The 23,756-nt window shown below is 44.3% G+C and overlaps 1 protein-coding gene across 1 annotated transcript in view; it reads right to left on the bottom strand.

Annotated features, from left to right (window-relative positions):
- itga1 (integrin, alpha 1) overlaps positions 1-23,756 on the bottom strand; it is a 292,234-nt gene that overhangs the window by 168,686 nt on the left and 99,792 nt on the right. The window contains exon 7 of the mRNA XM_068032751.1: positions 12,672-12,820. Coding sequence (XP_067888852.1) covers positions 12,672-12,820 — 149 coding nt within the window. The remainder of the gene's footprint in view (positions 1-12,671; positions 12,821-23,756) is intronic.

Here is a 23,756-nt window from a genome sequence, read left to right as displayed (position 1 = left end):
CTCTGCACACTCTCCATTGCAATCACCTCCTTCCTGTAGTGTGGCAAACAGAACTTTACACAGTACTCCAGCTGTGGCCTAACTAGCATTTCATACAGCTCCATCATAATCTCCTGTTGTTATATTCTATGCCTCGGCTAATAAAGGCAAGTATCCCATATGCCTTCCTAACCACCTTATCTACCTGTGCTGCTGCCCAGTGATCTATGGACAAGCACACCAAGGTCCCTCTGACCCTCTGTACTTCCTAGGATCCTACCATCCATTGTATATGCATCACCTCACACTTTTCAGGATTAATTCCATTTGCCACTGCTCTGCCCATCTTACCAGCCCATCTATATCGTCCTATAATCTAAGGCTTTCCTCCTCACTATTTATGACACCACCAATTTACATGTCATCTGTTACTGATCAGAGCTCCTATATTCACATCTAAATCATTAATGTACACTACAAACAGCAAATGTCCCAGCACTGATCCCTGCAGTACACCACTGGTCACAGGCTTCCAATCGCAAAAACAACCCTAGACCATCACCCTCTGCCTCCTGCCACTAAGCCAATTTTGGATCAAATATGCCAAAGTGCCCTGGATCCCATGGGCTGTTACCTTCTTAACCAATCTCCCATGTGGGACCTTATCAAAAGCCTTACTGAAGTCCATGTAGACTACATCAACTGCTTTACCCTCATCTACACATCGAGTCACCTCCTTGAAAAATTCAATCACGTTTGTTAGACATGATCACCTCTTACAAAGCCATGCTGACTATCCTTGATTAATCCCTGCCTCTCCAAGTGGAGATTAAACCTGTCCCTCAGAATTTTTTTCACTAGACTCACTGGCCTGTAATTACCTGGTTTATTCCTGCTCCCTTCTTGAATAATGGTACCTCATTCAGTGTCCTCCAGTCTTCTGGTACCTCTCCTGTGGCCAGAGAGGATTTGAAAATTTGTGTCAGAGCCCCTGCTATCTCCTCCCTTGCCTCATATAACAGCCGGAGACACATCTTATCTGGGCCTAGGGATTTATCCACTTTTAAGCCCACTAAAACCTCTAATACTGCCTCCCTTTCAATGCTAATTTTTTCAAGCATATCACAATCCCCCTCCCTGATCTCTACACCTAAATCGTCCTTCTCCATAGTGAACACAGAGGAAAAGTAATCATTTAAAACCTCAACGACATCCTCCGGCTCTACACACAGATTGCACTTTGGTCCCTAATGGGCCCTACTCTTTCCCTGGTTATCCTCTTGCCCTTAATATACTTAGAAAACGCCTTGGGATTTTCCTTTATCTTGCCCGCCAGTATTTACTCTTGCCCCCTCTTTGCTCTCCTACTTACTTTTTTAAATACCCCCCTACACTTTCTATACTCTAGGGCCTCTGCTGTTTTCAGCCCTCAGAATCTGCCATAAGCCTTCTTTTTTTCCCTTATCCAATCCTTTATATCCCTTGACATCCAGGATTCCCTGGACTTGTTGGTCCTATCCTTCACCTTTCCGGGAACATGTTGGCCCTGAACTCTCACTATTTCCTTTTTGAATGACTCCCACTGGTCTAATGTAGACTTTCCTAACAGTAGCTGCTCCCAGTCCACTTTGGCCAGATCCTGTTTTAGCATATTGAAATCAGCCTTCCCCCAATTCAGTACCTTTATTTCCAGTCCATCTTTGTCCTTTTCCATAACTACCTTAAATCTTACAGATTTATGGTCACTATCCCCGAAATGCTCCCCCACTGACACTTTTATCACTTGTCTGGCTTCATTCCCTAGGATTAGGTCCAGTACCGCTCCTTCTCTTGTAGGACTTTCTACGTGTTGGCTCAAAAAGCTCTCCTGGATGCACTTTAAGAATTCCACCTCCTTTAAGCCTTTTGCACTAAGATTGGTACCTTTGGCCTCCTTGTCTCGAGAGACAATGGGTAAGCACCTGGAGGTGGTCAGTAATTTGTGAAGCAGCGCCTGGAGTGGCTATAAAGGCCAATTCTAGAGTGACAGACTCTTCCACAGGTGCTGCAGATAAAATTGGTTGTCGGGGCTGTTACACAGTTGGCTCTCCCCTTGCGCTTCTGTCTTTTTTCCTGCCAACTGCTAAGTCTTTTCGACTCGCCACACTTTAGCCCCGCCTTTATGGCGGCCCGCCAGCTCTGGCAATCACTGGCAACTGACTCCCACGACATGTGATCAGTGTCACAGGACTTCATGTCACGTTTGCAGACGTCTTTAAAGCGGAGACAAGGATGGCCGGTGGGTCTGATACCAGTGACGAGCCTGCTGTACAATGTGTCCTTGGGGATCCTGCCATCTTCCATGCGGCTCACATGGCCAAGCCATCTCAGGCGCCACTGGCTTAGTAGAATGTATATGCTGGGGATGTTGGCCGCCTCGAGGACTATCCCAGTTAATATTTGAGAAGATGAAATCCCCTACTATTATTACTCTATTATGTTTACACCTCTCTGAGATTTGCATACATATCTGTTCCTCTATCTCTCCCTGACTGTTTGGAGGCCTGCAGTACACTCCCAGCCAAGTGATTGCCCCCTTTTTGTTTTTAAGTTCTACCCATATGGCCTCATTGAGGAACCTTCTAAGATATCATCCCTCCTTACTGCAGTAATTGACTCTTTGATCAATGGTGCAATGCCACCTCCTCTTTTACATCTTCCCCTCCTCCCCCATCACGCCTGAAGATTCTAAACCCTGGAATATTGAGCTGCCAGTCCTGCCCTTCCCTCAACCACGTCTCCATGATAGCAATAATATCATAATCCCATGTGTTAATCAACGCCCTCAATTCATCTAAAATAAAAGCAAAATACTGCAGATTCTGGAAATTTGAAATAAAAACAAGAAATGCTGGAAATACTCAGCAGGTCTGGCAGCATCTGTGGAGAGAGAAGCAGAGTTAACATTTCAGGTCAGTGACCCTTCATCTGCCTTACTAGTAAGGTTCCTTGCATTAAAATAGATGCAATCCAGCCTTGCATTATTCGCTTGTGCCTTAACAGGTCGATATCTGCTCTGTCTTTCAGACTGACATAGTTTCTCCTTTATATTTGGCTGTGCATCACCCCTTACTGTACCTCCACTCTGTGTCCCATCCCCCTGCCAAATTAGTTTAACCCCACCCCCAACAGCACTAGCAAACCTCCCAGCAAGGATGTTGGTCCCGTTCCGGTTCAGTTGCAACCTGTCCGACATCTACAGGTCCCACCTTTGCCAGAAACAGACCCAGTGATCCAGGAAACTAAAGCTCTCCCTCCTGCCCCATCTCTTCAGCCACGCATTCATCTGCTCTATCTTCCTATTCCTATACTCACTAGCACATGGCACCAGGAGTAATACAGAGATTACAACGTTTGAGGTCATGCTTTTTAATCTGCTACTCCTAAATACTTGTTGTCGGACCTCATCCCTCTTTCTACCTATGTCATTGGTACCATTGTGAACCACCACCTCTGACTGTTCACCCTTACAAACCATTAATGAGGTAATAGACAAGAACTGCTCTGATTGTTTTGCGTCACAGTTTGTTGAACATGCGAACAACAAAGCAATTCTCCCTATTTGAGTGAGAAAATTAGAAAAAAAAATAATAAAGATGGAGATATGGAATGCTTGAATTCTAACTCCTGCTGTTCTTACTGACAAGTTTGCAGTTATTTGAACTAGGCCTGTCACTTGACCTTTCCTTGTTCCAGTTTGAGAAGTTTTTCATCCACTGAACCACAACAGACTGGATGCCCTATTCCCTTCGATAGATTGCTAATTTATTCTGTGAATTTAAATGTCTTAACTGAAACTTACTGGCTTCAAACTGATACATTACTAATTTTTTCTGTTTTTAATAAGCCATCAGAGACTGCAACAATAACCAGTATTTATACAATACTCCTAACTTCTAAGGGCATTTTACAATAAAGAGCAAATGGACACTGAGTATGGGGAAAAAATAATAGAATGGTGGGGCTAGAGTGGGAAACCAAAGGCATTGTTGAAAATGAATATTTGGAGGAGGATTTTTGAAAGCAGTGACTGAGAAAGACAGGTGGCCAGGTGAAAGGAGTGGAATCATAGAGTTGTAAAATGATCTGGCACTGAAGGAGGCCATTCCGCCCATTCTGCCTGTGCCAGAGCCATCTAATTAGTCCCACTTTCCTGCTCTTTCCCCATAGACCTGTAATTTCTTTCCCCTTCAAGTATTTATCCAATTTCATTTTATAAGTTACTATTGAACCTGCTTCCACCACTCTTTTAGGCAGTGGATTCCAGATCATCATAACTCAATGTGTTTAAAATGTTTTCCTCGTGTCATGGGGTGAGAGGTCCAGAAAGTAGGAAAGTTGTGACTCAACAAACGGCCATCAATGCTGAACCAGAGGGAGTGAGGGGTGAGGGGAAAGCTGATGTCAACAAGGGTATGTGCATGTGTGCATCTTTGGATGTAATATAGAAATGGGGGCAAGGCTACAAAAGATATGAAAACAATGTGAGAATTTTGGAATTATCATGCTCAGCCAAGAGAAATCCCTGGGATTTGGAGAGGACAGCGTGATCAGAATGTTGGACTTAATAGGGGGAAATGAGCTGTGGCAATTTGAATGAAGTGTAGATTTGGAAGCTTGAGGCAGGAGTGGAGCAGTGGAGTGGACATAATAATGTTATGGACATGGTGCGTTTCCTGATGCATTGGTTGTTGGAGAAAATGATGACCCAATTCAGCTTGAGATTGAAATGGTGATGGAACTGTTGCTGGTGAGAGCTGGTGCAGCTGCAGAAAGTTTTAGCTTATCCAGAAGAGGCACTGGAGGAGGATAGAGTGCATAATAATTCTAAGGTAGCACAGAAGTCAAGGAGGATGTGTTAAGATGGGGAGCTATTATCACAGTTGCACAGAATGGGCTGAATGTTATGGACCCCCCAGAGATGGGTTCAGAGGTAGGGGGAGGGGGGGGGCATAGAATTGTGATGGGAGGCGGAGGGCCTGTCAAAATGTAATTTTTGTCAGGGCTGGGACAGGCCGAAGATGGCCTTCCTGCCCAGAGGCCACTTGAAGCCCTTAAGTGGCCTATTACCAGCCACTTAAAGGCCTCTTCCTGCTGCCACTGGGATTTAACCGGTGGTGGTGGAGGGGCCTCTGCCACGCAGGGAGGTCGCCCAGCAAAACAAGGTGGGTAGTGCCCTCCTATGTGGGTGATCTGTGGCCATGGAGGGCCCGACTGGGAAAACACCAGGGCCCTTTACACTCTCATTTTCTTGTTAACATATCTGTTATTATTTTAAAACATGTTGGTTGTTAACAACGTGTCTCATTACAAGACCAGAACCCTTCCTCTGCATTTTTTTAAATCAAAAAAGCAATTACTGTCACATAAGGGTAAATTCAGCACTCTACTCCTCCTAATGCAGAACTATGTTCAAAAGACTACTGATTAAACAACAAGGGTGAGGATTGTTGCAGCCCTATATCCAACCTATGTGCCTTTTGTAAAGCACTGCAGAGGTTTCCACTCTCCGAGGTTAGCTCTCAACATCTCTTCTTGTATTTCCCATAGCTGCAGACATGCAACCCACAGCTCCCTCACCCTTCATGGGCCCAGAGGAGCAAAAAGGAAAGAAGAACCGTCACACAGATACTCTTCCCTCGGTAGGTCCTCTCATGCGTGTAGATAGGGTGGCACAGGGTAATGATCATTGCATTAGTGGGCAGGAGGAGGTGCCAGAGGCAGAGGGAGCTGTGGTCAGTTCCCCTCGGAGCAGGAAGGACAGACACAGCCCTGCCCAGCCTCAGGAGTCACCTCAAAGGAGGCTTTACCTTGAACAACAGCAGCAGCAGATGTGCTCTTGCATGTTGGAGTTCCCTGAGGCAATGCAGGGTCTTGGGCAGAGGATGGAGGAGTCCAACCAGCTCATGTGCGACCACAATGACTTAGGGTTATCAGCACATGAGCTCCTCCATAGAGGGAGAGATTGGCCAACCTTGTGGAGAGCCATATGCAGAATCACTCTGAGTGCATGCAGGAACTGCGCACTGACGTCCACAGGATACATGAGACATTGTGTAGTGTGATCTAGTCAGTGATGCTAGTGCTGCAGAGATCTTTGAAGTGAATGCCAGCTGCGCCTTAACTGGTGTGCCACTCCAGGCATCCTGAGCGCCCAGCAAGGGCTGAGGAAGTCACAGAGAAGGATGAAGATGTCACCCCTCACAGGGCGCCATTATCATTCTTAGCCTCCTTGGCCCCTCTGACTGAGTGACCATCTGTGCAGCAGGGCGCAGTGATGGAGGCTGCCCCTGCAATGACGCAGGTGCAACCGCCTCAGGATTTGCCCCCACAGGAACCTCCACGATGAGGACAATCACCAAATGCATCTCAGCTGCAAGCAGAGATGAGCGAACAGGCTGCCTCTACCTCCTCTAAGGACACAAGGGGAGCACCGCGTAGGAGTGGTCAAGCGCAGAGGCCACCAGGTCACCGGAGCAGTAAGTGTGTCATGTGGGTATGTTCTTACTGTCTATTTACTGTTTTCCTTTATTTGCACTAAATAAATGATGACACGTCAAGCCACATGTCTGAGATTCCTTTTATTGCTGCTGTGACAGGAAAAGTGGTATGAGGTGAAAGAGATAAAGGGATCCTCCAGTGATGGCAAAGCCTCTGGCTATATGTACTTCCTTCATTGGTGGTAACTGATCAGATGTTCCAGGTTGCATCTTTGCATCTTTCATGGATGTGTTAGCACAGGTATCTCAGACTCCCTTCCATGCCATGTCCCTCAACCTCAGTCAGAGGGACTCAGTTGAAACGTTGTTGCATCAGGAGATCCCTGACATTCATGGCATCTGCACAAGTCCTTTTTGCCCCAGGTTAAGCCCGGTGACCTTGTCATGTAGCTGGGGCACCTCTCTGTTCAGTGTCATCTCCCTCTACCTCCACTTTCTTCTCTTTGCTCACCTCCTACTCCTCCCCTGATGAGTTGCCACCTTCCAAGGCCTCACCATCCTCAAGGTCCACACCTCTTGAGAACCATGTTAAGGACAACACAGCAGACTATCACAATGACTGACACCCTTGAAGGAGGGTATTGGAGGGCGCCATCCAATGGCCCGCTCAATAGTTGTCCTAATGAGCAGTTGGCATTGGTTGTATCGCCTCTGTGCCTCTGTCTGGGCTCCCGTAGAGGAGTCGGTAGCCATCCCTTCAAGGGATTTCCCTTGTCCCCTAGGATCCATCCACACACTTTGGGGTTGGAGTGAGGATCTAAGGCAGCCAGGACTAGCGGAGGATGAAGTAATCAAGGCAGCTGCCAGGAGAGGGTGCACACATGGAGGAAGCTCTTGTTGCTGTCACTGACAAGTTGGACGTTGAAGGAGTGGAAACCCATCCTGTTGATGAATCTGAGTGGGCGGTCGCTGGGTGCCTTCATGGTCATATGGGTGTAGTGGATGATGCCCTGCAACTGGGGGAATCCAGTGATGGCACTGAAACCCACTGCTCTCTGTAATTGTGATGCTGCATCTGTCATGAAATTAATGTACTGTCCAACCCTGGCAAAGAGGGCATCAGTGACCTGTGAGATACAGTGGTGAGCCGCTGTTTGCGAGATGTCATTTCAGTCCTCAGCTGATCCTTGGAAAGGGTGTGAAGAGATTCAAGGCCACAGTAACTTTGACAGCTACCGGCAGGGCATGGCCATCTGCCTGGATGACACAGTTTCCTGTGATACTGGGTCTCGGTCATTTCCAGGTGTGTCCGTCTTCAACGGTATATCCTGTGCTGAGGCCTCTGTTGCCTTCCTGCCCCTCTTTATTCTCCCATGCCCTCCTGCTGTTCAGGATTTCGCCCTTCCTGTGGAGGGTATTGCCCCTCATCACTACTGGGCCTAAAATCTGACAGTCGTGCCCCATTGCCAGCTGCAGCGTACTTTTGGACAGGTGGCCGCCCTATTGATTGTGAGCCTTGCCCCTGCGATGTCAGAAGGATGATGATCCCATTCAATGCCCGAGTGCTGACTGCCCACTCTCCCTGCTGCCTGCGCAGCATCAAGGGCTTCTTCTTTCCAAGGCTGAGACCCCTCTGCCCCTCTTATGTGGCCGGGGTGATGCCCTGGGGCAGCCATGACTGGCTCCCCACTCTGAACCCACCTCCCTTCAGCTGGTCATCAATGTGGAACCAGCGAGCCCCCATGAAAATTTCAACCTCCCCCTTTAACCAGCTTATAATGAACTCTTTAGTAACTAATTGGCCTTAATTGGGAGGTGGCTGGAATCGCTATCCCGCCCTCCCCCTGCCCCTGTTGAATATTGCCAGTGCCGGGAACGGAGTCTCCAAATCGACACGTTAACGGGTGCTGGTATTTTAGAGCCCCGCCCACCTGTTCCCACCCCCGGTGGGGCCCGAAAATTCAGCCCTTTGTCTGACTTCAGCTCTGATGTCTGGCAAATAGGAATTCTGCACTTCACTCTGTACTTCTATATTCTGGTTATGATAAGGTTGGCTTGCATCTGATTAATATCTTTGGATTGTGGACAGTCCAAAGACAGGTTAGCTTAGGCACTTTGTAAACTTTAGACATGAATATTACATTTGAGTCCTATTTTCCTTTGGGTGCATGTCAAAAAAGAAAAAGATTGGTCTTATACCCTTTCACGGAAACTGACAATACTGGAAATTCAGGTAATAGATTCTTGACAAATTGATTGAGATTTGGGATTCAACAATCTTGCATAGTAAAAGGTGAGAATTCCTGTTATAAAAGAGTCCAGGCCTAAAAACAAACAATAGCTCAATCTTTTTTTTATTACAAACACTTATTTCCTAGCATGCAATAAAGTCAAATATTTTTGGCAACACTAAAATTGGCTTCATTTAACCATTCTGGACTTTGAATTTAAAATCAAAGGCTGCAACCAGAGATAAGAAAGATGTGGAAATGGCACTGTGTAATAAATCAGACACATAAAAAAATAGACGCTACCTTGGATAGCAGCATAGATAGAACAAATTGTTTGTGTGCTGAGTTCTTGCTTATTGGAAGCAGCACCACAGCATGTATGTGCAGACCACTCCATAAAAGAATTACTTGTTGTATTACTTCAGTAGCTGTATATCCTTGTCAGGAGGAGCAAAGGATATGTTTCCAGTTGTTTGTTATTTCTGAAGAAAGTTTTCACCCGTAAGAGACTTTAACTATATGCTTATTAAAATTTTCACAAACTCCAGCAGTGCCTAATCACATGGGTGGGGACAGAACTGTTAAATTGGTTGGGAACTCTCACTATAATAATCTAGGTTGGTTTCAAGTGGGTTAGTCCTGTTGTTGATTGGCAGCACGCCTCATTGAGGCCTACAATTTCTAGAGTTCTTGATGCTATTTAAAGGGGAGATGCACTTTGGCTGCATGCAACCTGAAGGCATCTAAATATATTAGGTCTTTCACTCAGTGATCCTTCAGATTAGACAGCACAACACTGGCCAGTTGCAAGTGATAGGGTTTATATTACAGGAGTTGGGATACATACACAGGGAGAAAAGTCTTAGATTTTGGCTCAGTGAAGTTTTTCATTCCAGCTCTAGCTTGTGGGGGTCATCTATCAAAGTATTGAGACCATGCAGTGCAGTCAACCAACAGCAAGTGGTCAGCTTTATGAACACTGCAGTGGGGCCCACACTGATGGAGCATCTGGTGCTAGCTCTAACAGCTTCACTGGGAGCTCAGATTGTTGCCATCATGGTTCTGGGGTATAACAACTTGTCAGCCTTTCAATCCATGAAGGAGAACATGAACAGGTGTATGGAAATTATGGATAGGAGCTTTCAAAGGATTATCACCACACTCTTTCACTCTCTTCTCACACAGTGCAGAAGCAGTGTAGAGAAGCAGCCCCAATACATGATCCATGGGAGAGTGTCATGCTGTCCTTTCTGAGGATGACAACATGCCTGCATACCTGCCAGCCTCAATGTTGGTCCCACACTGGCATTTGGCCCAGACAGCCCCAGCCGATGCCAAAACACAGCAGTCTACAAGGTGCTCAAAGTCGCTCATCACAGAATGCTCAACTGACTTCAGTGAATGATCAGCAATCCATCTTCCTTTCTCCTGCAACAGGGGCAACACTCTGTAGAAGCACTTGAATAGGTCAATGTGCATTGAGGCCAAACACAAAAGGATTGCACGAGGGTGATTTAATTTTAAAATGAAGAGGAGGGAAAAGTTATTTTTAAAAAATGTGTATGAAGTGAAGTTAACCGTTTTTATTTCCTTTTAGTCTTCATAGTTTTATAAGAGGAAGACCAATGAGATAGTTGTGTTGGGCGAGCATTAAGAAGGTCAGTGAAAGGAGTAGGTGGTGACTGTTACAATAAAAGCAAACTGTTGGTTTACTGAGGGTGCGGGTTTGCTTAGGAGCAACGTTCCTCAACAATTAGTTACCTTACAGCAGCTGGCAGCAATGCTCAGCGTTGGTCATCCTCATCATCTTCTTCTTCCTTATCTCCTTTTCCAGCTTATTCCTGCACAACTTCTTCCTGGAGTGGCTGCAAGGCTTGGTCCCCCCTAATGGGATAGTTGTGTAGCATGCAGCAAACCACAGTAAATCTGGACACTCGCTTGTTGCTATATCCAGGACTGCACTGGATCAGTCCAGGCACCATTACTTGAGGTCATTTTTGCTTGCTCAATAAGAACGCTTGTTCTTGTGTGGCTCTCATTGCTCACTAAGACAAAATCTAGGCTATTATCATTTAAATTACTCTATTTAAAGCACACAGTAATGTGTAGGCATCTAATCTTTTGATTACAAGTGATGCACCAAGCTGAACGAGAGAAATAGGAACATTATAGCAAAAACAAATTCGATAGAAACCCACTCACCCTGAAAAATACAGCCATGCTTAAATAAAGTCATCACGACACTGCATTTACAATTACATACATTATAAAGCAATTATAGTGGTGTCAGTGTCTGTGCCTGGGTTTCTGGCAGGAGTCATAATCCAGGTGAAGAAGGGATATCCCCTGTCTCCAAGGAGCCTGCCTGACACCTGCAGGTCTGGGTCAAAGACAGAGAGGATTGAGCACTGGCACAGTGCAAAGGCATCATGACGATTGCCAAAATACTGCGCACAGACCTGCACTAGATTAATTTACGGAGAAATATTCCACCAACATTAGAGTCTTCTCTCATACAAAGAATTAGATTTCCCTTTAGATTTCCTGGTTTTCTTTAATGTGTTTTGCACGCTGCTTGTTTGGGACCTTCAAATTTTCTATTGTTTTGAATATGAGTGTTGAAATGCCATATTAATATTTTCAAGACAACAAAATAGCTACACTTTCTTGAGATGCAATCCCATCAGCAGCACAGAACTACAACCATGCATTCAGATATTTGGAAAGAGAATAGTCAGAAGTGATTTATTTTGGAGGATGGAATTTGAATGCAGAATACAGGCTTAAAGACAGGATTCTTGGCAGTGTGGAGGAACAGAGGGATCTTGGGGTCCACGTCCATAGATCCCTCAAAGTTGCCACCCAAGTTGATAGGGTTGTTAAGAAAGCGTATGGTGTGTTAGCTTTCATTAACAGGGGGATTGAGTTTAAGAGCCGCGAGGTTATGCTGCAGCTCTATAAGGGCCTGGTTAGACCACACTTGGAATATTGTGTTCAGTTCTGGTCGCCTCATTATAGGAAGGATGTGGAAGCTTTAGAGAGGGCGCAGAGGAGATTTACCAGGATGCTGCCTGGACAGGAGGGCATGTCTTATGAAGAAAGGTTGAGGGAGCTAGGGCTTTTCTCATTGGAGCGAAGAAGGATGAGAGGTGACTTGATAGAGGTGTACAAGATGATGAGAGGCATAGATAGAGTGGATAGCCAGAGACTTTTTCCCAGGGTAGAAAGGGCTATCACCAGGGGGCATAATTTTAAGGTGATTGGAGGAAGGTTTAGGGGAGATGTCAGAGGTAGGTTCTTTACACAGAGAGTGGTGGATGCGTGGAATGCACTGCCAGCGGTGGTAGTAGAAGCAGATACATTAGGGACATTTAAGCGACTCTTGGATAGGTACATGGATGATAGTAGAATGAAGGGTATGTAGGTAGTTTGATCTTAGAGTAGGTTAAAGGGTCGGCAGAACATCGTAGGCCGAAGGGCCTGTACTGTGCTGTACTGTTCTATGTTCTATGTTCTAATACATTAATTTCATTGTTTATCATCATGCTTCTGGATGAGGTTCATTTTGAAGCATTTCCACAACAGTCACACACATCTCAGAATTAATCACTGGCAGAATCTTTCGAGTACTCTAATCCAGTTGTTACTGGCATTGTGGAAAATACACCAAGTGGATAGATTTACTAATTACAACCACATGTTAATGCTTACTGAAGACAAAGTCTAGGCTATTATTTAAATTAATTTATTATTTAAATTATAGCACACAGTAAGGTGTAAGCATCTAATCTTTTGACGACAAGTGATGCACCAGGCTGAGCCAGAGAAATAGGAACATTACAACAACAAACAAAATCTATAGAAACTCACTCACCCTGAAAAATACAGCCATGCTTAAATAAAGTCAGCATTACACTGAATTTACAAATATATACATCATAAAACAATTACCAGCCAATGATTTTTTATTCAGAGTACTAACCTGGCATATTCAATCCCAAGGGCTGTCTTTGTCTCATTTCCACCCCACTGCCTTATCTTTTTAGCAGCTTCCACAAGATCTTCTGTTGTGTTGTACTGGTTGAGACTGACTTCATGTGTGACTTTATGACCATATTGCATAATTCCAACCTAGATTATTGGTGCGAGAAAGAACATTGCTGCAATGAAATCACAAGCCTTGATCTTTCATTTCTTATCAATCCAGAGAATTATTAGGAAGCAGTGTAATCATTTTCTTATGTCAACAAAATGATCGTGGGGCAATTTGCTGTCCTACTGGCAATTTTGCAGCATTTAATATGGTAATGAATATAATGAGTTGTACTGCTCTAAGGCATGATTTGAGGATCATTTCGCATGTAAAGTTCTTGATAGGCCATAGGTCTTTTAGTACTGATCTGGTGCAAGGCCAGATAAGTCCATTTCTTATACAATGGACCTCAGGAAACTTCCATTTTACTTCTGCTGTAACCTGGACAGGCAACTACCAGAAGGATCATAATTTAGGCCGAAGCAGAGTAATGTTGGTCGGGTTCTGGTCTTGCAGGACAATTTGAGCTTGGCCTTGGAAAGGGTGAAACCTCCAAATGCTCCAAGCCTAGATGAAAGAGAACCTCAAATTGTTTGCATTAAGAGGGCCGCTCCATTCAACTGACACATGTTTTGGGCATTATGGGGGGACAGCAAACTGCTCTTTTGACAGTCTTTCTGGCCTCTTCAGTGGATGGGCAACCTAGATGAGTCCCATGAGTGTCCAACATTACTATGCAAAGGAGGAACCACACCCTGACCCTGCAAGTCTTTGCCAGAATCAGCAGTGAAGGCTCTTTATATGTCAACACTTACATTGGGATACCAGCCACTTTATGGATTTTGGAACTATTTTCTATATATATTATATTCAGGCGAAATAGTGGAGGAAAAAAATGGAGTGGCAGGGTGCCAGTATTGATCTGAGAAGTGGGCTGAATTTTATGCAGCTGGCGTGGTCCTGACATTGGGCAAAAAGGTGAGGGGAACCACGCCTCGGACATTTTGGGGACCCCTAGCTGCATTTTATGGTGCTTGGGTAAATAACTGCCCGGCGCCAGGGTCCCTGACCCTTTAAGGATAGGGTCCCTGCTTCCAAGAGCTGCTGGCCTATCAGAGGGCCAGCTATTCAACAGTCCCAACAGTCACTGGACCAGGAGCAGTTATGGAGCCTCGGACAGGAGGTAAGTGGGTGCAGGCTCGCCAGGGCCTGCATGACTGGCCCTGGCGAGGAGTGGGCGTGAGTGAATATGGAGGGCGGGGGGGGTGGGGGTGGGTAGATGAAGACACAGGGCAGCCTTTGCCACCGGTGGCCCTCCATGGGCCACAGATTTCCCAAGCAAGAGGGCTCCCCCACAGCCTGCACAGAGGCTGCCTGGAGTTACTGGGCAGCCTCCACCCACGGTAGAGGACCCCCCCCACCGCCCCACCACTACTGGTAAAATGCCAGTGGCAGTGGATGAGGCCCTTAAATGGCCTTTAATTGGCCACTTCAAGGCCTTAATTGGCCTTTGGGCCTTGACTTTCCCCATCCCTGACTAAATTGAACAGCATTGGGAAGGCGACAGGCACTCCACCCTCACCCTCGCAATTTATTGGGCCCCCACGTCACCCTGCCCATCCCTAGAGGAATGATAAAATTCAGCCCAGTGTTTCAGCCCTAGAAAGGAATGGCATGAGGATTCAAAGAGATCAAAAATCCATCTTTCCCAGCCTTAAATGTATTCAACGATGGAGAATTCACAACCCTCTGGGGTAGAGAATTCTAAAGATTCACAACCCTTTGAGTGAAGTAATTTCTCCTCATCTCAGTCCTAATTGATCGGCCCCTTATCCCGAGACTTTGCCTATGTGTTTTAAATTCCCCAACCAGCAGAAACAATCTCTCAACAGCTATCCTATCAAGCCCCTTCACAATCTTATATGTTTCAATGAGATTGTCTCTAATTATTTTAAATTGAAGAGAATATAGTCCCAATTTACTCAGCCTATCATAGGACAACCCTCTCATCCCAGGGACCAATTTGGTGAACCTTTGCTGTACTGTCTCCAATGCAAGTATATTCTTTCTTTGGTGGAGACCAAAATTGCGCACAGTACTCCAGATTTAGTTAAAGTTTAGAAACAGAACAGGAGTTGTTATGCTGCAGTCCATATACTATTGACCAAATAGGGGGGGAAAGATGGGAGAGCAAATCTGTAGGCAAATTTCAGAACAATGTAAAAACAATAGCATACTGATAATGGGAGCATTCACGTATTCTAATACAGACTCTAATAAAGAGCAAGGAGCAGAGGTTTTCCTGAAATGTAGACAGGAGAACTTTCTTCATCAGTATGTTTTCAGCTCAATGAGGAAGAAAGCAGTTCTGCAGAATGAATTGGGCCATTCAAGCATGTTTCATTTGGAGAGCCATTTGGGAAACAATGATAACAATATCATGAGGTTTAGAATAGTTATGACAAAGGACCAGCAACTGTCAAAGTTGAAGGTATTCAACTGTAAAAGGGCTATTTTCATGGTGTTGAAAGGGATCAAATAAATATTATCAGGTAAAACAGTAAATGAGCAATGCGAAGCTTTCAAAGGTGAGATAGTTCAGATACAGACGAGACACACTGCCACAAGGGGGAAATGAAGGACACTCAATGCAGGACCTCCCTGGATGGCTAAACAAAATTGTGAATAAAATTAAACAGGAAAAGGAAATTTATGATAAAAGGTCTAGAATAGAAAATCAAGCAGAATGCAAAAAGTGCACAACAGAACTGAAAAAAGAAATATGAAGGGCAAAGAGAATGTATGAGAAAAGATTAGCAGGTAACATAAAAGGGAACACTAAAGTATTTTATGAACATAACAAGGAAAAGGATAAAGGATAGTCAAAGGAAGTATGAGGCTGATTCAGAACCAGAAAGGAAATGTTTTTGTGGAGACAGAGGACAGGGTTAGTAATCTGCAAATGTCTTCACAAATGAAGAGAATGCTGCCAATGTCACAGTGAAGGTGAAGGGCAAAGAGAAATTGGATATGATAAAAATAGATAAAGAGGAGGTCCTTAAAAGGTCATTAGTCTCATCAGATTAGTTTACGTCAGATCACTAGCATTGAAAGCGCAAACATGTACCATTTCTCCAGGAGTTAGTCAGACATACAGCCATGTGCCTTGGCATTAGAGAAAAATATGGACAACCCTGTAGGATTGGATATTCAGTTTAAGCTTCTAGAACACAAATCATGTAATCCCTGAAAGTGAGTCTTACAGAAACCAGGACTTTATTACAAGTGAAAAGCTAAAATGTTATAGCACAATTCTACAGTAAAGTTGCTGAAATATCTACTTGAAAATATTCAGGAAACTTGGAGCATGCTCAAGAATGTAGAAAAGACTTAAAATGGTGCTGTCTTCATGAAAAATAATTGGCAATCTTCTTTTTGATTTGAGTCAGGGAAAAGCCAAATGAGCATATTTCATTTGACATCATAAGTAACAATCTGATTTAACATAATTTACCTCATTACATCAAATTTTTCAAATAAAATACATTTCTAAATGAAGGGAGAGAGACCCTTTAAAAGTTCAGTGTTGCTGGTCAGTTTTAATACATACGCAGGCCCTTGGATGTGGTGTTAAGCTTTTGGTCTTGGAGAACATGCACTGGAATTTCTTTATAAATTCCTGCCAAGTGTTTGCATCATGGAGACAGGCAGAAAATGATTGGATTTCAGGAGGTTGCAGAGATAAATAAAACAAAATCAGTGGAAGGCGATGGAAGGCTGCCATACCGCTGTCAGTGCAAAAGCTAGTTTAGAAGATTGTTCTAGCAGTTTCCTCTTGGAACAAGCTGTCTTGTTCAGTTTCCTGTATAAGGAGCGGCAGCTGATCAAGACCAGATGTACAAAAGCTGCATTTATATGAAGCAAAGAGACTGTAACTTGCAAGTCACAGGCTCCTGCTCCAGATGTTCCTTTCTGTGCTCTTACAGAGCAAGTACTGTAATAATGCTAAAGATAGCACCAAGCAGAAGGAGTTCACTGTGATTTTTACATTAAATGAGCACTACAAGAGCCAATACTTTTACAAACATTTATTTTAAAAACGTTGGGAACAATATTTAGAGTAAGAGACGCCTAAGGCTCTAACTTAGGTGGTGGTCAGAGATTTGCTCTGCATTTATGTCGGTTTATCCGGTTGGGCAGGGAAGGAAAATTTTGGGCAGGGCGATGTGTCTGCATTACCTGTTGCCACTTTCACAATTACCTTGTGTGTACAATTTGTCTCTCCAAATATGCAGAAGGTGAATTGTAATTAGACACAAATGACTGGAATACATCATATGAAGCACTTCCATGGTTTTCACCTTAGCAACTATGGGCAGTACGATTAGCATGCACAGTAATTGATTGCACAGGTCGAAGCAAGAGTTTGAGGGAAGCAAAATAACTTTTGTCAGTCTGCTTTAATAGCTCTATCAGCACTGTTGTGTCAAGCACCATAGAGATTTCCCACCTGCACCCAAAGTGGGTGATTTGTTGGTAGCAGAATCACGACTGGAACTCACCAAAGTTATTCTGACTGTAGGTAATCAGCCAGGGTTAGCAGTGTAGCCATGGGGTGGTGGAAGCTGCATCCTACCAACAGTTCCATTGCCACTGTGGCAGAGAAGATGATCTGTCCCAGTGAATTTACCCAGCTACAGCTGGTGGCACCAAAGAAAACTGTGACCATCTAATTTCCTAGCTTTTCTACCCAGCGATACATAATGAAATGTAAATGGAAACATGTCCAGAAAGATGGGAAAGATGATATTTTACTTACCTTTACCCAGTTCTCTTACTTTCGCCTGACGATGCTGACTGACTGATTTCTTGCTGGTGTTTACAGTCTTTAGGTCTTTATTTCTTTCTTTGGCCTCCTTGTCTTGACAGATAATGGGTAAGTGCTGAGAGGTGGTCAATGGTTTGTGAAGCAGCGCCTGGAGTGGCTATAAAGGCCAATTCTAGAGTGACAGACTCTTCCACGGGCGCTGCAGATAAAATTGGTTGTCGCGGCTGTTACAAAGTTGGCTCTCTGCTTGCGCTTCTGTCTTTTTTCCTGCCAACAGCTAAGTCTCTTCGACTCGCCACTCTTTAGCCCCACCTTTATGGCCATCCGCTAGCTCTGGTGATCACTAGCAACTGACTCCCACGACTTGTGGTCAAAATCACAGGACTTCATGTCGCGTTTGCAGACGTCTTTAAAGCGGAGGCATGGACGGCTGGTGGGTCTGATACCAATGACGAGCTCGCTGTACAATGTGTCCTTGGGGATCCTGCCATCTTCCATGCGGCTCACATGGCCAAGCCATCTCAAGCGCCGCTGGCTCAGTAGGGTGTATATGCTGGGGATGTTGGCCGCCTCGAGGACTTCTGTGTTGGAGATATGGTCCTGCCACCTGATGACAAGGATTCTCCGGAGGCAGCGAAGATGGAATGAATTGAGACGTCGCTCTTGGCTGACACACTTTGTCTGGGCCTCGCTGCCATGGAGCAAGGTACTGAGGACACATGCTTGATGCACTTGGACTTTTGTGTTCCGTGTCAGTGCGCCATTTTCCCACACTCTCTTGGCCACTCTGGACATAGCAGCGGACGCCTTTCCCATGCGCTTGTTGATTTCTGCATCAAGAGACACGTTACTGGTGATAGTTGAGCCTAGGTAGGTGAACTCTTTAACCACTTTCAGAGCATGGTTGCCGATATTGATGGATGGAGCATGTCTGACGTCCTGTCCCATGATCTTCGTTTTCTTGAGGTACCTCTTTATTTATTCATTTTTTATGTTTGAACCTAGAAAGTGAATGCTAGCAGCTTATATGACAGTGAAAGAATATCACAGCAATGCTCTATCCTGTCCTAACCTAATTCCTATACACATTTTCTAGCCAGTGTCAGGAGCGACACCTCTTGTTGATCTTGTCCCTCCCTGATCCAGTGGCACAGAAACCGTGCTGTCACCCTGCCTGAAAGCAGCTTATCCAGCACCAAATGGGATCAAACCATGGACTTTCCTGGTGCTTATGACCTGGGGAAATGTGTTGACAGAATACAGGTGTTTTGATTAGGTTACTTGTAATCCAGAGTCTTTTTGGAATTGACTCCTGGACTCATGGGGCTAAACCTCTTCCACGTGCCTGATGAGATTAAGGTCTATATAAGCTGTTCTACTTAAAAGAGAACATTTTTGATTCTGTAAAACATAGAGTGGGCTGAATTTTACAGACCCCCCAATGTCGGGGGTCATAGTGGGGAGGGGCCAGAAAATGCCTCTGGGAGAGGGTCACCACGCACCTCGAAGCTGGGAGGGCCTGGCCCAATATTGCTGGCGGTGGCGAGCCCTCGTGGCACCACCTCCCCCCCCCCCCACCCCCACCGCTGACAGCCATTTAAATATTTAAATTAATTAAAATCAATGAATTAGTAATATTTACGTTCCCGCCTTCTTTCCCGCAGCGATCTTCGTGCCGCTGACTGGCACTCCCTTGCCTTCATATCCCCGTCCAGGGAAACGAGGCAGAACACTGGTTGGGAGGGGGGGTGGAGGTAGGTTTCTTAGTATGGTTGGTTGGGAGCGGGGGGGCGGGGAACGGGCTCAAAGTAATATCATTGGTGTAGGGGATGGTGAAAAGGGTTATAGTTTAAAGTTTATGCACTTTGAGGGAGGAAGGTCAAGTCGACAAGGTAAGTGTTTTGTGCGGGGGGGGGAGGGGAAGAAGGCAAGTAAGTAATTCTGTGGTTATTGGGGAGGTGGGAGAGGGGGAAAATAATTGTTTTAATTTTTTTTCTTCAATGTCTCTTTAAATTGTTGAATTCAATGGTAGAGCTCAACGCCCTTTAAAAATGGCGTTGGCACCTGCGCACAGGCAGCTGACACCATTGCCGGGGCAGACAGCCGGCCCTGTCCACGTCATCGGGGGGGGGTGGGGGGGGGGGGGAGTGGGGGGTGCTGTCCGCCCCGGCTATTTAAGTGAGTCGCTGCACTTAATATCGCGGCTGCTCCGCGATGTGCATTTTTGAAGTATAAATTTGAGCCCAGTGTTTCCAATATCTGCTTTCCCTTGTACTGGTGTGTTGCCTGTAGCTTTCCGTTGACTTTTAGTTCAATCCCTCCTGGACCATGTAACTGAGTTTCTGTTGGTTGCAGGCAATGTGTTGATAACCACAGTTCGTTGTCTGATAAAACTGTTACACTTGCTCCAGTGTGTAGTTTAAAGTTAGTGATATGTCTGTTAACTTGTATAGATCTACAATCCAGAATACATGATGAGTGTCATTGATATCACCAAGGAGGTTTTCACATTTCTCTTCTGATGGAGATTGTTCTACTTCATTAATAGCTCTATGTGTGAAGACTTTTCCTTTAGAACCTGTGAAAGTAAAGGTTTTACTTTGGCACATCTTCCCAAAATGGCCATTCTTGCAGTGAAAGCTTTCTGCTTTGTTTACAGACACTGTTCGCGGCTGTGGGTCTTTTCGGTGCCACAGCGCTGGCAGGGTTTCATGGCATCTTGCACTTTCCCTCCCAAGTGTACCTTCTTTTCTGGTGCTTCTTTTACAGTCCTGTGCTTAATGAACTGTATGGTCACTGGAGGTTTCCTGAACCAAGGGGTTTCTTCACCTCTCAGTATTGTTCTGTTCTGCTTACAGACCTCTGCTTGTCTCATCAGCTGGATTGCTTTTACTCGGGTGAGGTCTTCCTTCGACTGTTATAATTCTGATAGGGATTCATCAGCAATACCTACAACAATGTGGTCTTGTATTAATTCTGCGTTTGGTTCTCCATATTCACATCCTTCAACTAGCATGTAAAGATCATTTATAAAAGCATCTATCAATTCACCTGGTTTCTAGACCCTTCTGTTGAATTTGGCCCTTTCTAGAATCTTCTTGCTCCTCAGGTTGAAATAATTATCCAAGGATTTTAAGACTTCTTCAAATTTATCTGATGTCTCATTAATGCCTTGTCTTGCAATAAAGTAATGTGTTGACTTGCTCTGCTTCAGAGTTTCTGTCTACATTTTGAAACAATTACATGACTCAAAAATATTTTTCTCCAAAGTGACCAGTTTTGAGTTTGATTTGGCCCTTCCATGTGTCCAAATCTCTTTGGTAGCATAAATGTAAGATCCATGGCTTTTCTAATCTCTCTCGGTAGTTGACGTGCTGTTTTAAATTTGCTTTCCAGTATTGGAAGATTTCCTGCGCTGTTCAACCTTGCACTGACTCCTGCTGCAGTCACTGTGAAATCTTTCTGTTAAATCAGGTATTTATATCATAATGCAGCTTTGCACTATTATTTCAATAATCTCTTCACTCCCTTCCCCTGGAGTATTGAGTATTTGCTTTTTTTTTGCATGCTGCCTCGTGGTTGCCATGTGTAATGGCGACGACCTTGGACCTTGCTAGGGATTTGGTTTTCCCAATGCTGCCAGCTCAGTACGTCTTTAAGAACAATTTTCTACCCCTTTTAAGGATTGCTCACCAGATCCCCGATCGTTGCTTGGTTCTCCGACTCGAGCCTGCAATCGCTGGACTGGGATTTTTTTCACAGATCACTACGCCTCGATGGTGCAGCCTGAATGCCTCTGCAAGCCAACTCCCTGACTCTCCGTGCCTTCATTTCGTTCACGGAGCAGCTTTGGAGCTCCTCACAGCCCCTTCTCGAGTTCTGCATTTTTGGCGCTCCTATTTTCAGGTCTAACTTCCAAACCTTCTTGAAAGTTGTTTTTCAAAGTTTTCTGGGTTCTTCACAGCTACCGTGGGAGATTTCTGAGTCTTTGGTAATTTGAACAATAACTAAATTTATTACATATTAAATAATTATATACAGCTTTAAGAAAACCAAAAAGTGCTGGAAATACTCAGCAGGCCTGGGAGCATCTGTGGAGACAGAAGCAAAGTTAACGTTTCAGGTCAGTGACCTTTCATCAGAGTTCGGATCAGGAAAGATCAGAGAGTGACATGCCAGGCCCCTTTTGTGAAGCAGAAAAATAGAAAGACTATAAATAGAAAGAAAGATAGCCTCAAACAGAACAAAAAATATAACTAAAGCCTTCATCAACTGTCACTGAGACATACAGCTGTAGTACAAAATATAATATATAAAAACTGCAAGCAACATATGTTGGCTGGACATGGAAACTAAGTTTTAGAATCACTCAGCCTGAAGGCTGGCTATAGTTCTCTTATACCAATAGAAGAGAGAATGGAAGAAGAAACGGAAGCTTGAAAGCAGGCTGCTTCTGACACTATTAGCAGGTCAAATAGCACTTCTGGGATAAAATCAATCCAGTTACTTACAGCAGTTGGATATTTGGCACTGTTTAGATCAGTAGACTGCCATCAGTAACAACTTAATTTTTCTTGGGTTGAAAGCCTGAAATGCCTCAATTGACTTCCAAAATAGCAGATGGTTAAAGACTCGGTTTAATTCACTTCTACGGCAAGCGTTGTCTTGGAGGAGTACAGCAGGATTATTTCTCCAGCAAAAGGCTGTGTGGGGTCTGACTAGGACTGGAGGAATGCTGTTATGTCTGTCGAGGGAGGATAGTTATATAATACAAATTTTGTATGGTATCTGTCACTGTACCATTGCCTTATCATGTAAATTTATTTGATGAATTCTCAGTCAGCCAAGAACCCTAGTTGAATGCAATTGGTTGAAAACAGGGAAGTTAATAGTTCACTGATATTAGCTTACACTGGACAAGTAAATTATATTAAATTAAAACAATGTGGCTGCAACGGCAATGTGAAAAATATGGGCTTGAAATCATTTCCAGAATTTGACCATTTTCTTCTTCAAGGGAGCTATTATTCTATTATCCGAATGCACATACTGATTTTTGATATTCATTTTGATAATATTGTTGCTGTGTATATTTGACATTTGAGTTCTGCAGTTTCAGGCTATGTAGCAGTTTTGTGTAGCAGGAAAATCAGTTCAAATGGCTTCATTAAGACTCTTCTTTCCTTTTATGGAATAGCAGGGAATTGAGAGAAAGTGGACGTCATTCTTGGTCCATACAGATGCAGACAAAGAACACGGTATGTACAGCACAGAACTAAATATAAATCACAACTGCAGCTGGTGATTCAAGGCATGCTGAAGAAAATGAATGCTTTCTATTATTATGAGAAGCAAATACTGTTTAATTGATGCATGCCTGCAACATGGCCATTCTAGTCTTCTATTCAAGCTCGGCTATGTTATATACTATATAAACAATAAGGCAGTATTGTAAATTTCAAGTCAGACTGAAGACAACAAGGCCGTGACATCTAGTTACTTGGCAATTCTCTCTTCATTCATCTTCTGTATTGCTGTTAGCATGTGGACACCAAGCTTAGATTGCATTCTCAATTATTGGGGGTTGGGAGGGGTGTGATAGAAAGAGAAAAAAATAAATCTCTGGTTGGTGTCTGTTAGGGTTACTGCTGGTAGTAAACAGCTATGGCCTTTGCAGCATGCTGTATGTTAAATTCCAGTGATGGATGAATTATAATATTTGAATTTGCTACCATTCAGAAGTTGTGTGTCAACCATGGATCAGTGGTAGGACTGTCATCTGTGGGTCAGAAGGTTGTGGATTCGAGTCCCACCCCAGAGATTTGAGCACATAATTCAAGCTGAAAATCCAGCGCAAAATTGAGCGGATGCTGAACTGTCAGAAGTAGTGTCTTTCAGATGAGAGATTAAACCGAGGCCCCATCTACCCTCTCAAGTGGATGTAAAAATCTATTCAAAGAGAGCAGGAGGGTTCTCCCTGGTGTCTTGGCTGATATCTATCCCTCAACCAACATATTACCTGGCCATTATCTCATTTCTGTTTGTGGGACCTTACTGTGAGCAAATTAGTTGCTGTGTTTCCTGAATTCCAACAGTGACTACACTTCAAAAAACTACTTCATTGCTGCAAAGCTTCAGGGTGTCCTGAGGTCATGAAAAGCACCAAATAAATGTAAGCTCTTTCTTTCGAATACTGGAAATGCTTT

Source organism: Heterodontus francisci, chromosome 1 (genome assembly GCF_036365525.1).
Source record: "Heterodontus francisci isolate sHetFra1 chromosome 1, sHetFra1.hap1, whole genome shotgun sequence".
Lineage (NCBI taxonomy): Eukaryota > Metazoa > Chordata > Chondrichthyes > Heterodontiformes > Heterodontidae > Heterodontus > Heterodontus francisci.
This window is presented reverse-complemented; position numbering and strand designations above follow the sequence as displayed.